Source organism: Oncorhynchus gorbuscha, linkage group LG06 (assembly GCF_021184085.1).
Source record: "Oncorhynchus gorbuscha isolate QuinsamMale2020 ecotype Even-year linkage group LG06, OgorEven_v1.0, whole genome shotgun sequence".
In the NCBI taxonomy this organism is placed as follows: domain Eukaryota; kingdom Metazoa; phylum Chordata; class Actinopteri; order Salmoniformes; family Salmonidae; genus Oncorhynchus; species Oncorhynchus gorbuscha.
Genome location: NC_060178.1, coordinates 12482831 through 12497982, shown reverse-complemented (window position 1 = coordinate 12497982; position 15152 = coordinate 12482831). Strand labels below are relative to the sequence as shown.

The window sequence follows — 15152 nt, the reverse complement described above, 5'->3', positions numbered from 1 at the left end:
CAGACAGAGAGACTGAACCAGAGAGTGATAAACAGACAGAGAGACTAGAACCAGAGAGTGATAAACAGACAGAGAGACTAGAACCAGAGAGTGATAAACAGACAGAGAGACTAGAACCAGAGAGTGATAAACAGACAGAGAGACTAGAACCAGAGAGTGAAAACAGACAGAGAGACTAGAACCAGAGAGTGATAAACAGACAGAGAGACTAGAACCAGAGAGTGATAAACAGACAGAGAGACTAGAACCAGAGAGTGATAAACAGACAGAGAGACTGATAAACAGGAACCTGAACCAGAGAGTGATAAACAGACAGAGAGACTAGAACCAGAGAGTGATAAACAGACAGAGAGACTAGAACCAGAGAGTGATAAACAGACAGAGAGACTAGAACCAGAGAGTGATAAACAGACAGAGAGACTGGAACCAGAGAGTGATAAACAGACAGAGAGACTGAACCAGAGAGTGATAAACAGGCAGAGAGACTGGAACCAGAGAGTGATAAACAGACAGAGAGACTAGAACCAGAGAGTGATAAACAGACAGAGAGACTAGAACCAGAGAGTGATAAACAGACAGAGAGACTGGAACCAGAGAGTGATAAACAGACAGAGAGACTGGAACCAGAGAGTGATAAACAGACAGATAGACTGGAACAGAGAGTGATAAACAGACAGAGAGACTAGAACCAGAGAGTGATAAACAGACAGAGAGACTAGAACCAGAGAGTGATAAACAGACAGAGAGACTGGAACCAGAGAGTGATAAACAGACAGAGAGACTGGAACCAGAGAGTGATAAACAGACAGAGAGACTAGAACCAGAGAGTGATAAACAGACAGAGAGACTGGAACCAGAGAGTGATAAACAGACAGAGAGACTGGAACCAGAGAGTGATAAACAGACAGAGAGACTAGAACCAGAGAGTGATAAACAGACAGAGAGACTGGAACCAGAGAGTGATAAACAGACAGAGAGACTAGAACCAGAGAGTGATAAACAGACAGAGAGACTAGAACCAGAGAGTGATAAACAGACAGAGAGACTAGAACCAGAGAGTGATAAACAGACAGAGAGACTAGAACCAGAGAGTGATAAACAGGCAGAGAGACAGAACCAGAGACTAGAACCAGAGAGTGATAAACAGACAGAGAGACTAGAACCAGAGAGTGATAAACAGGCAGAGAGACTAGAACCAGAGAGTGATAAACAGACAGAGACTAGAACCAGAGAGTGATAAACAGACAGAGAGACTAGAACTAGAACCAGAGAGACTAGTGATAAACAGAACAGAGAGAGAGACTAGAACCAGAGAGTGATAAACAGACAGAGAGACTAAACAGAGAGAGACTAGAACCAGAGAGTGATAAACAGATGATAAACAGACAGAGAGACTAGAACCAGAGAGTGATAAACAGACAGAGAGACTAGAACCAGAGAGTGATAAACAGACAGATAAACAGACAGAGAGACTAGAACCAGAGAGTGATAAACAGACAGAGAGACTAGAACCAGAGAGTGATAAACAGACAGAGAGACTAGAACCAGAGAGTGATAAACAGACAGAGAGACTAGAACCAGAGAGTGATAAACAGACAGAGAGACTAGAACTGATAAACAGACAGAGAGACTAGAACCAGAGAGTGATAAACAGACAGAGAGACTAGAACCAGAGAGTGATAAACAGACAGAGAGACTAGAACCAGAGAGTGATAAACAGACAGAGAGACTAGAACCAGAGAGTGATAAACAGACAGAGAGACTAGAACCAGAGAGTGATAAACAGACAGAGAGACTAGAACCAGAGAGTGATAAACAGACAGAGAGACTAGAACCATAAACAGAGAGAGACTGAACCAGAGAGTGATAAACAGACAGAGAGACTAGAACCAGAGAGTGATAAACAGACAGAGAGACTAGAACCAGAGAGTGATAAACAGACAGAGAGACTAGAACCAGAGAGTGATAAACAGACAGAGAGACTAGAACCAGAGAGTGATAAACAGACAGAGAGACTGGAACCAGAGAGTGATAAACAGACAGAGAGACTAGAACCAGAGAGTGATAAACAGACAGACAGGGCAGAGAGACTAGAACCAGAGAGTGATAAACACAGAGAGACTGGAACCAGAGAGTGATAAACAGACAGAGACTGGAACCAGAGAGTGATAAACAGACAGAGAGACTGGAACAGACAGAGAGTGATAAAACAGACAGAGAGACTGGAACCAGAGAGTGATAAACAGACAGAGAGACTAGAACAGAGAGTGATAAACAGACAGAGAGACTGGAACCAGAGAGTGATAAACAGACAGAGAGACTGGAACCAGAGAGTGATAAACAGACAGAGAGACTGGAACCAGAGAGTGATAAACAGACAGAGAGACTGGAACCAGAGAGTGATAAACAGACAGAGAGACTGGAACTGATAAACAGACAGAGAGACTGGAACCAGAGAGTGATAAACAGACAGAGAGACTAGAACCAGAGAGTGATAAACAGACAGAGAGACTAGAACCAGAGAGTGATAAACAGGCAGAGAGACTGGAACCAGAGAGTGATAAACAGACAGAGAGACTAGAACCAGAGAGTGATAAACAGACAGAGAGACTAGAACCAGAGAGTGATAAACAGACAGAGAGACTAGAACCAGAGAGTGATAAACAGGAGAGACTAGAACCAGAGACTAGAACCAGAGAGTAAACAGATAAACAGAGAGTGATAAACAGGCAGAGAGACTAGAACCAGAGAGTGATAAACAGGCAGAGAGACTAGAACCAGAGAGTGATAAACAGACAGAGAGACTAGAACCAGAGAGTGATAAACAGACAGAGAGACTAGAACCAGAGAGTGATAAACAGGCAGAGAGACTAGAACCAGAGAGTGATAAACAGGCAGAGAGACTAGAACCAGAGAGTGATAAACAGACAGAGAGACTAGAACCAGAGAGTGAAACAGACAGAGAGACTAAAACAGGCAGAGAGACTAGAACCAGAGAGTGATAAACAGACTAGAACCAGAGAGTGATAAACAGACAGAGAGACTAGAACCAGAGAGTGATAAACAGACAGAGAGACTGGAACCAGAGAGTGATAAACAGACAGAGAGACTAGAACCAGAGAGTGATAAACAGAGAGAGTGATAAACAGACAGAGAGACTAGAACCAGAGAGTGAACCAGAGAGTAAACAGACAGAGAGACTGGAACCAGAGAGTGATAAACAGACAGAGAGACTAGAACCAGAGAGTGATAAACAGACAGAGAGACTAACCAGAACAGAGACTGGAACCAGAGAGTGATAAACAGACAGAGAGACTGGAACCAGAGAGTGATAAACAGAACCAGAGAGTGATAAACAGACAGACAGAGAGACTGGAACCAGAGAGTGATAAACAGACAGAGAGACTAGAACCAGAGAGTGATAAACAGACAGAGAGACTGGAACCAGAGAGTGATAAACAGACAGAGAGACTGGAACCAGAGAGTGATAAACAGACAGAGAGACTGGAACCAGAGAGTGATAAACAGACAGAACCAGAGACTAGAACCAGAGAGTGATAAACAGACAGAGAGACTAGAACCAGAACCAGAGAGTGATAAACAGACAGAGAGACTAGAACCAGAGAGTGATAAACAGACAGAGACTAGACTGGAACCAGAGAGTGATAAACAGATAAAGAGAGTGATAAACAGACAGAGAGACTAGAACCAGAGAGTGATAAACAGACAGAGAGACTAGAACCAGAGAGTGATAAACAGACAGAGAGAGAGACTAGAACCAGAGAGTGATAAACAGACAGAGAGACTGGAACCAGAGAGTGATAAACAGACAGAGAGACTAGAACCAGAACAGACAGAGAGACAGAGAGTGATAAACAGACAGAGAGACTAGAACCAGAGAGTGATAAACAGACAGAGAGACTGAACCAGAGAGAGAGTGATAAACAGACAGACTAGAACCAGAGAGTGATAAACAGACAGAGAGACTAACCAGAACCAGAGAGACTGAACCAGAGAGTGATAAACAGACAGAGAGACTGGAACCAGAGAGTGATAAACAGACAGAGAGACTAGAACCAGAGAGTGATAAACAGACAGAGAGACTGGAACCAGAGAGTGATAAACAGACAGAGAGACTAACCAGAACCAGAGAGAACCAGAGAGTGATAAACAGACAGAGAGACTAGAACCAGAGAGTGATAAACAGACAGAGAGACTAGAACCAGAGAGTGATAAACAGACAGAGAGACTAGAACCAGAGAGTGATAAACAGACAGAGAGACTGGAACCAGAGAGTGATAAACAGACAGAGAGACTGGAACCAGAGAGTGATAAACAGACAGAGAGACTAGAACCAGAGAGTGATAAACAGGCAGAGAGACTAGAACCAGAGAGTGATAAACAGACAGAGAGACTGGAACCAGAGAGTGATAAACAGACAGAGAGACTAGAACCAGAGAGTGATAAACAGACAGAGAGACTAGAACCAGAGAGTGATAAACAGACAGAGAGACTGGAACCAGAGAGTGATAAACAGACAGAGAGACTAGAACCAGAGAGTGATAAACAGACAGAGAGACTAGAACCGGGACTAGAGTGAGCAAACAAGTATCTGGAGGGGAGGGGGGCAGGTTTACTCTTGGTGTGGTAAACTCCCTCATCACAGCCTGGGCTATGCATTTTTTATTGTCTCTCTCCTCCTGATAGGTGTTAACTATACTCCATGTCTCTCCTCCTGATAGGTGATAACTATACTCCATGTCTCTTCTCCTGATACCCCATGCAGTTCATTGTATGTTTTGTTGTCTCTCTCCTCCTGATAGGTGTTAACTATACTCCATGTCTCTCTCCTCCTGATAGGTGATAACTATACTCCATGTCTCTCCTCCTGATAGGTGATAACTATACTCCATGTCTCTCTCCTCCTGATAGGTGTTAACTATACTCCATGTCTCTCTCCTCCTGATAGGTGATAACTATACTCCATGTCTCTCTCCTCCTGATAGGTGTTAACTATACTCCATGTCTCTCCTCCTGATAGGTGATAACTATACTCCATGTCTCTCTCCTCCTGATAGGTGATAACTATACTCCATGTCTCTCTCCTCCTGATAGGTGATAACTATACTCCATGTCTCTCCTCCTGATAGGTGATAACTATACTCCATGTCTCTCCTCCTGATAGGTGATAACTACCCCATGCAGTTCATTGTATGTTTTGTTGTCTCTCCTGATATGTGATAACTACCCCATGCAGTTCATTGTATGTTTTGTTGTCTCTCCTGATAGGTGATAACTACCCCATGCAGTTCATTGTATGTTTTGTTGTCTCTCCTGATATGTGATAACTACCCCATGCTGTTCATTGTATGTTTTGTTGTCTCTCCTGATATGTGATAACTACCCCATGCAGTTCATTGTATGTTTTGTTGTCTCTCCTGATAGGTGATAACTACCCCATGCAGTTCATTGTATGTTTTGTTGTCTCTCCTGATAGGTGATAACTACCCCATGCAGTTCATTGTATGTTTTGTTGTCTCTCCTGATAGGTGATAACTACCCCATGCAGTTCATTGTATGTTTTGTTGTCTCTCCTGATAGGTGATAACTACCCCATGCAGTTCATTGTATGTTTTGTTGTCTCTCCTGATAGGTGATAACTACCCCATGCAGTTCATTGTATGTTTTGTTGTCTCTCCTGATAGGTGATAACTACCCCATGCAGTTCATTGTATGTTTTGTTGTCTCTCCTGATAGGTGATAACTACCCCATGCAGTTCATTGTATGTTTTGTTGTCTCTCTCCTGATAGGTGATAACTACCCCATGCAGTTCATTGTATGTTTTGTTGTCTCTCTCCTGATAGGTGATAACTACCCCATGCAGTTCATTGTATGTTTTGTTGTCTCTCCTGATAGGTGATAACTACCCCATGCAGTTCATTGTATGTTTTGTTGTCTCTCCTGATAGGTGATAACTACCCCATGCAGTTCATTGTATGTTTTGTTGTCTCTCCTGATAGGTGATAACTACCCCATGCAGTTCATTCCATCCACAATGGCAGCTGCAGCCGCGTCAGGACTGAGCCCGCTACAACTACAGGTAGGCCCATGTGCTTCTTCAGGGAAACATTTCACTTAGCTACACATCTAGGATCAGCTTCCCTACCCCAATCCTTACCTAAACCATTAGAATTGGAAATGCAAAACTGACCCAAGATCAGCGTCTAAAGGCCACTTCACCCTACATCGCCATGTGCTGCTCCACAAAGATAAGGTACTGACATGCTAACAGGCATTTACAGTACCAGATTTAGGCCTACTAAGTATCTGCACCAAATTTGGAACCAGTTTTGTTTTTTGTTTTTCCAGAGGAAATTTCATCTTGAGGGTAGATCCCAATAAGACAAAACGTATTATCAGAAACATGCTAGTCCACTAAGTCCTGCATGAGAGTTGTTAAACAGCCTAACCACAAAATACTAGCCCGGCATTAGCAACAACGCTAACTAACCAAGCCCCCTATAGACTCCCATGTTTACCAAGCCTATAGACTCTATACCCTAGATATTGAACCTGTCAGGACCCGGTACGAACCCGGGTCTCCGGAGTGAGAAACAGGATCATCCCACCAGGATCAACAAGAGTTCTCAGAGTACTAGGGCTGGGTGCTAACATACAAACACAGAGCAAAGAACAGAGGAAAACAAAGGGTTTAAATACAATCAGGGGAAACGAGGCACAGGTGCAAATAATAATGGGGATCAAGGGAAAACAAAAGGTCAAAAGGCACAATGGGGGCATCTAGTGACCAAAAACCGGAACAACCCTGGCCAAATCCTGACAGAACCCACCACTTCCCTTATCTGAAATATGTTGACTGAGTCAAACAAAGGCCAATATGATAAATCTCTTTGGTATTACAACCCACTAGCACAACACCTGGCCTAGGTAATGTATCATATTTTTATTGGTGCTTGACACCTATGGTTAGCGAATGGCACCTATAGATAATAGTTATCATTGAACATGACTTAAAAAAAAGAAGAAAAAAAATGCATCTACCCCAAAGGGCGTACCCCAATTTTACAACATTGTCGTCCACCCCTCCTCTACAGCATATTGGAAAATAACAGAAAGTCTCAAATTGCTATATTCGTAGGTAAACTATCACTTTCCGGCATCAATCATTATTTCTGGTATCGTTGCAGTCAGCTGTTAAACATAACAGCTTTGCCTCAGGTTATTCAGGCTGTAATATGGCTTCCCCTAGCAAAGCTCTCATTAAATGTTATTGACCTAACAAAGCACTGTGGAGTTGGGAAACGGAACCTGCTGTTCAGTCAGACAGAATATCTCCACGTGTGCCTTTGAAATGATCAAAGCATCTGTACCTCACAGTGGTGTTGTGTGTGTGCATGTTCATTTGTGAGGTAGAACGAAGAGGATGAATGCATCGTGACATGTGTAATCATTCATATTTAAACATCTCAGAGATGCAGAGAAGGAAAACCTGAATGAAAGAGGAAGATGCTCATTATACCGCTTGTTTAGAACAAAAACAAAGTGAAGGGGAGTGGTTGAGATTTGTAGACAGATAGGGTAAGCGTCATTGAAGGAAAGAGAAGGTTAGGAAAGCTGGAAAAATGATACAAAATCATTTTCTTAGTTTGTAATGACAAAAATGACATAAGAGTTCAGTAGAATGACATCTAACCTCATCTAAAGATTAAGCGTATAGTGCTAATGTATGTGGAGACCATATGGGTTATAGTGCTACAGTACACAGTCTTCAGTTTGTCTTGACAAAAATAACGCAATCATATAGAAAAGTAGTGGCATGATATATGTCTACGTCTCAATGAGCATCATGGTATCCTGGCCTTATGCAGTATTATTCATCATCTCGTCTGTGTGTGGCCATTGGGTATACGCTGTAGAGCTTTAGAAGTTCTCCCTCTCTCAGGTCAGGCTCTGCTTCATATGTACTGTAGACGAGTCAGAGTGAGACACACGGTGAGACACACGGTGAGACACCCCACAAATGCTTCAGATGTGAGATGATTTTTACACAAGATGAAGATAAGGTGGCACTGGAAAATGGACAGGCATTTGTCTGCCCTAAATGCACCACCATCAAGCATCTTAGGGAAGAGATCCTCCGTCTGTTAGCTCGAATGCGAGAAAAGGAAAACCTGCTTTCTAAGTACACCGACCCTGCTGTAACCCAGGCAAACCCAATCTCAACAGCAAAGTTGTTGATGAGTAGGGCGGCATTCATCTGTCCCAATCCAACAGACAGATGTTAAGCTCTGCTCCGCGGCCCCATGAGAGACTGGACACTCGCAAGGCGTAGGAAGTCGGGGAGGCAGTTTGGCCTCCCATCTATCCGAGAAGATCTGACCCAGCTATCAAACAGCTTTGCCCCGCTTGAGATGGACCTACCAGCCCCAGGAGTCAGCACGGATCCTGGGTGTATACCAACACCCGCGGCCACCCTCCCTCACGGCCACCACAGTTCAGCAGGTCGTTTCCCTATCAGATTCCATCACTACCATCATCATTGTGGGTAGCTCGAGATCTTGGCCTGCCTATGGTCTGTGGAACAACTAAGGTCCACTGTCACCCAGGAGCCCATGTCCATGACGTCAACTCTCTGTTGCCCACAGTTCTAGCCAACTACTCCAATATGGACACCATCGTCACTCACTTAGATTTTAACGACCTTTGTTTTTAGGAGATCTGAGGGAGGACTACAACATTTTTTAACAGACCCTCGCAAGCACAAGGAAGATAGTAATTATCTCGGGCCTCTCCCATGCTACCGAAGGGGTTTGGAATGTTTCAGTCGACTCTTTGCCCTAAATGAAATACCTGAAGAAACTTTGCAACGACAGAAATGTCTCTTTGAAATGCTGTGGGAGCAACCAGCACTTTTTAAAAGAGACGGGATTCATCCTAAATGCAGGGGTTCCAGGATTTTTTCCAGCAACATCAAACTGTTTTAGAGACTGACAGACAGGATCTGGTAGTGCATCAGTCCCAGCAACATCAAACTGTTTTAGAGACTGACAGACAGGATCTGGTAGTGCATCAGTCCAAGCAACATCAAACTGTTTTAGAGACTGACAGACAGGATCCGGTAGTGCATCAGTCCCAGCAACATCAAACTGTTTTAGAGACTGACAGACAGGATCTGGTAGTGCATCAGTCCTAGCAACATCAAACTGTTTTAGAGACTGACAGACAGGATCTGGTAGTGCTTCAGTCCCAGCAACATCAAACTGTTTTAGAGACTGACAGACAGGATCCGGTAGTGCTTCAGTCCCAGCAACATCAAACTGTTTTAGAGACTGACAGACAGGATGTGGTAGTGCATCAGTCCCAGCAACATCAAACTGTTTTAGAGACTGACAGACAGGATGTGGTAGTGCATCAGTCCCAGCAACATCAAACTGTTTTAGAGACTGACAGACAGGATCTGGTAGTGCATCAGTCCCAGCAACATCAAACTGTTTTAGAGACTGACAGACAGGATCCGGTAGTGCTTCAGTCCCAGCAAAATCAAACTGTTTTAGAGACTGACAGACAGGATCTGGTAGTGCTTCAGTCCCAGCAACATCAAACTGTTTTAGAGACTGACAGACAGGATCTGGTAGTGCTTCAGTCCCAGCAACATCAAACTGTTTTAGAGACTGACAGACAGGATCTGGTAGTGCTTCAGTCCCAGCAACATCAAACTGTTTTAGAGACTGACAGACAGGATCTGGTAGTGCTTCAGTCCCAGCAACATCAAACTGTTTTAGAGACTGACAGACTGTCTGGATACAGCTTTAAAGCAGATATCTGCAGCATTAGTAAAGATGTGGTCAATACATGTTGATGATTTCATTGCTGTGCTGTTTGTAACTACCCTGGTAGGTTGACTGAACCAGGTTGCAGGCACTGGTTACAGTTGTAATTTTTTTATTGAGTGGGCAGCTTGATGAAACCAGTCACTACTTAAATCCCCCAGAAAATATACCTCTGTTGATATCTCACATACATTATCAAGCATTTCACACGTGATCCAGATATCGACTGTTAGCACTTGTGGTCTATAGCTGCTTCCCACCAGAATGGGCTTTAGGTGAGGCAGATGTAGCCATATTACTTCAACAGTATTTAACATGAGATCCTGTCTAAGCTTTACGGGAATGTGGTTCTGAATATCAACAGCAACAGCAACAAGACATGCTCATGTTATTTATGTCAGTGCAGGGTGAGCTACACACCTTGAACTTCCTATTAGGGCACACGACTCAGTGCTAACAGTATAACTCTGGTTCACAGGCACATGATTACTGCACATAATAGCTGTAGGATCAGCAGTCTTTCAAGGCAGTTAGAGGAACATAAATTAGGTTACTTACATTGTGTCTTCCAACGCACCTGGGATAATGTACATTTGCTGAAGCATTATGACAACTCATCACAATGGTAGATATTAACTGAGCTGGGCTTGGGTCATTGATAAGTCATTGTCTCAACGTACCTTTATAATGCTGTGAAAGGATCCAGGAACCCAAATGTTTTGGGTGGATCCCATCCTCCTTTTAAAATGATTGTTGTTTCCAGAAGGTATCAAAATGGTCATTAAATGTTCCACCCACAGAGCTGCAATAGTCACAAAGCCAGTTATGGAGGGATACAAGTCTGCTGAAACGTTCAAGGTCACGATTTAGGGAGGGCACGGGGGCCAGATATTATGGGACGTTTGTTGGTGTAGAGACCCAATCAGCTCTTTAAAATCCATCTTCAGCTGTTCTGAGCTGCCCTTCATAATGTTATTGAATCACACATGAACTATGATAGACTCAATTTCGTGATGCCGGTTTAAAATGTTTGGGAGCAGCTTATTGATGTCCTGATGCAGGTTTATAATGTTTGGGAGCAGCTTATTGATGTCCTGATGCAGGTTTATAATGTTTGGGAGCATCTTATTGATGTCCTGATGCAGGTTTATAATGTTTGGGAGCAGATTATTGATGTCCTGATGCAGGTTTATAATGTTTGGGAGCAGCTTATTGATGTCCTGATGCAGGTTTATAATGTTTGGGAGCAGCTTATTGATGTCTTGATGCAGGTTTATAATGTTTGGGAGCAGCTTATTGATGTCCTTATGCAGGTTTATAATGTTTGGGAGCATCTTATTGATGTCCTGATGCAGGTTTATAATGTTTGGGAGCAGATTATTGATGTCCTGATGCAGGTTTATAATGTTTGGGAGCAGCTTATTGATGTCCTGATGCAGGTTTATAATGTTTGGGAGCAGCTTAGTGATGTCCTTAGTGATGTCCTGTAATCGTGCTCCTGGATAGCACAAGGTTTTTGCTCCAGGGACAACGGCCGAAGAATGGAATGGACAAATTTGCCCATTCCTAACCCTCACAAAATTTGTGGAACATTTCACGGGCCCACGAGAAACAGGATAGTGTACGCCTACAGCTCCCGACAATAGGTCCAGACCTCCCACAGCAGGCAGAGGCCAATCAGAGCCAGAGAGAGGGAAAGGAGCCGAGCTCGACGACAAAGCCGCTGTTGGAGTCAGTGTAGTTGGAGTCAGTGTAGTTGGAGTCAGTGTAGTTGGAGTCAGTGTAGTTGGAGTCAGTGTAGTTGGAGTCAGTGTAGTTGGAGTCAGCACAGCTGTGCTTAGACAAAGGCAGTCCCATCCGGCACCAAGGTGGCGACGCTGTTAGAGAGATAGAAATGGAGAGGAGAGCGTAATGGAGAGTAGAGCTATTGAGCGATAGTAACGGAGAGGATAGAGAGATAGTAATAGGAGAGTGATAGTAATGGAGAGGATAGAGAGATAGTAATAGGAGAGCGATAGTAATGGAGAGGATAGAGAGATAGTAATAGGAGAGCGATAGGAAGGGAGAGGATAGAGAGATAGTAATAGGAGAGCGATAGGAAGGGAGTGGAGAGAGAGTACAGAGATTGAGAGATATTAGTGGAGAGGAGAGAGATCGAGAGATAATGGAGAGGAGAGGAGAGAGTCGGCGATAGTAGAGAGAGAGAGAGACAGTAATGGAGAGCCGATAGATTAAAAGGGAATGGAGAGAGAGTAATTGAGAGTAGTGAGATTGAGAGATAGTAATGGAGAGGAGAGAGGTAGTAATGGAGAGGAGAGAGATTGGGGCGGCAGGATAGCCTAGTGGTTAGAGCGTTGGACTAGCAACCGAAAGGTTGCAAGTTCGAATCCCCGAGCTGATAAGGTACAAATTTGTCGTTCTGCCCCTGAACAGGCAGTTAACCCACTGTTCATAGGCCGTCATTGAAAATAAGAATTTGTTCTTAACTGACTTGCCTAGTAAAATAAAGGTAAAATTAAAATGATTGACATATACTAATGGAGAGAAGAGAATTGAGAGATAGTAATGGAGAGAGATAGATAGTGAGGGAGATGAAGAGATAGTAATGGAGAGAAGACAGATTGTGATGGAGAGAGTAATGGACAGGATAGTAATGGAGAGGAGAGGGATGGTAATGGAGAGAGGAGAATGTATCTGGTTAGGAGGGTGAGAAGGAGGGGAATACCAAATCCATTCCAATCCTGTAAAATGATGCATCTATTTATAACACTCTAAAGATGGAAGACAGGATAGCTTGATCTCCAAGTCTCTTGCATTCTACACCTTCAATTTGTTTTACCTCAACAATATGTTGCACTTACAGTATAGTCATAGGAGGGAAACTAGAATACAATATATTGACTAAGTGTATTGGTTCATTCATGACCAGCACAACAAGCGGCAGAATGTTTTAGGAGCCAGGGGCTGTGTTTCAATGGCACCGGCTCACATCAAAACTAGTGCACTATAAAGAGAATAGAATGCCATTTGGGACTTCATCGGTCAATTGTTTCCAGTCCTTATGGCCGGTGCCTGGCATCTGCAGTTCAGTTCAATTGAAGAATTACCCCCTTTGTGTCCCATTAATGAGAGTGCAATACAGTTACTTAGCAGACATTCTTGTTGTCATCACAAGACGTCGTTTACTCTTTTCCTCTCCGGCTCAATGAGCTATTTCTGTTTCATAGCTCTAAAGGTGAGGTATTGACGCAACACTGATATACGGAGAATCAAGGGTTTTCCACCACTTTGCTAAATATAGGGGTTTGCAAATTTGTTTTGCCCTGTGTGATTTCATTCATTGCATGACATTTGTGAGACTTCTGAGTTTAATAGGAGAATCAAATCAAAATGTTTTGGGGCAGACATTAAGGAGTAGACATCTGACCCATTGAAGAGATTAGAGCATAGGCACAACTTGAGGACTAGTGATGGACGTGTTCTCAATGAGACTCAGCTGTGAATCTATTAGAGGGCATTCCTATGCGATGTACATTTGAAGTCGGACGTTAACATACACTTAGGTTGGAGTCATTAAAACTCATTTTTCAACCACTCCACAAATGTTTTGTTAACAAACTATAGTTTTGGCAAGTCGGTTAAGACTTCTACTTCGTGCATGACACAAGTAATATTTTGAACAATTGTTTACAGACAGATTATTTCACTTATAATTCATTGTATCACAAATCCAGTGGGTCAGAATTTTACATACACTAAGTTGACTGTGCCTTTAAACAGCATTCAAAATTCCAGAAAATTATGTCATTGCTTCAGAAGCTTCTGACAGGCTAAATGGTATCATTTGAGTCAATTGGAGGTGTACCTGTGGATGTATTTCAAGGCCTACCTTCAAACTCAGTGCATCTTTGCTTAACATCATGGGAAAATCAATAGAAATCAGCCAAGACTTCAGAAAAAAACTGTAGACCTCCACAAGTCTGGTTCATCCTTGGGAGCAATTTCCAAACGATAGTACCCAAGTATAAACACCATGGGACCATGCAGCCGTCATACCGCTTAGGAAGGAGACACGTTCCTTCTCCTAGAGATGAATGTACTTTGTTGCGAAAAGTGCAAATCAATCCCAGAACAACAGCAAAGGACCTTGTGAAGATGCTGGAGGAAACAGGTACAAAAGTATCTATGTCCAGAGTAAAACGAGTCTGATATCGACATAACCTGAAAGACCGCTCAGCAAGGAAGAAGCCACTGCTCCAAAACCGCCATAAAAAAGCCAGACTACGGTTTGCAACTGCACATGGGGACTTTGTCCTCTGGTCTTATGAAACAAAAATAGGACTGTTTGGCCATAATGAACATGTTTGGAAAAGGGGGAGGAAAAAGGGGGAGGCTTGCAGGCCAAAGTATACCATCCCAACCGTGAAGCAGGGAGGTGGCAGCATCATGTTGTGGGGGTACTTTGCTGCTGGAGCGACTGGTGCACTTCACAAAATAGATGGCATCATGAGGACGGAAATGTATGTTGATATATTGAAGCAACATCTCAAGACATCAGTCAGAGAGTTAAAACTTGTTCGCAAATTGGTCTTCAAAATGAACAATGACCCCAAGCATACTTTAAAAGTTGTGGCAAAATGGGTTAAGCACGACAAAGTCAAGGCATCGGAGTGGCCATCACAAAGCCCTGACCTCAATCTCATAGAAAATCTGTGGGCAGAACTGAAAAAGCGTGTGTGAGTAAGGAGGCCTACAAACCTGACTCAGTTACACCAGCTCTGTCAGGAAGAATAAGGGAAAATTCACCCAACTTATTGTGGGAAGCTTGTGGAATGCTACCCGAAACGTTTGACCCAAGTGAAATAATTTTAAGCCAATGCTACCAAGTACTAGTTGAGTGTCTGTAAATGTCTGACCCACTGGGAATGTGATGAAAGAAATAAAAGCTGAAATAAATTATTCTCTCTCATATTATTCTGAAATTTCATATTCTTAAAATAAAGTGGTGATCCTAACTGACCTAAGACAGGGAATTTTTACTAGGATTAAATGTCAGGAATTGTGAAAAACTGAGTTTAAATGTATTTGGCTAAGGTGTAAACTTCCAACTTCAACTGTATATGTCCAGTCGTGGCCAAAGGTTTTGAGAATGACACAAATATACATTTTCACAAAGTCTGCTGCCTCTGTTTGTATGGTGGCAATTTGCATATACTCCAGAATGTTATGAAGAGTAATCAGATGAATTGCAATTAATTGCAAAGTCCCTCTTTGCCATGCAAATGAACTGAATCCCCCCA

At 43.0% G+C, this 15152-nt stretch overlaps 1 protein-coding gene across 7 annotated transcripts in view; it reads left to right on the top strand.

Moving 5' to 3' along the window:
- The window catches only part of LOC124037551 (transcription factor SOX-6-like), a 213832-nt gene that overhangs the window by 147693 nt on the left and 50987 nt on the right, over positions 1-15152 (top strand). For all 7 annotated transcript variants that reach the window (XM_046352364.1, XM_046352362.1, XM_046352359.1 and 4 more), the window contains exon 9: positions 6022-6101. In XM_046352364.1, coding sequence (XP_046208320.1) covers positions 6022-6101 — 80 coding nt within the window. The remainder of the gene's footprint in view (positions 1-6021; positions 6102-15152) is intronic.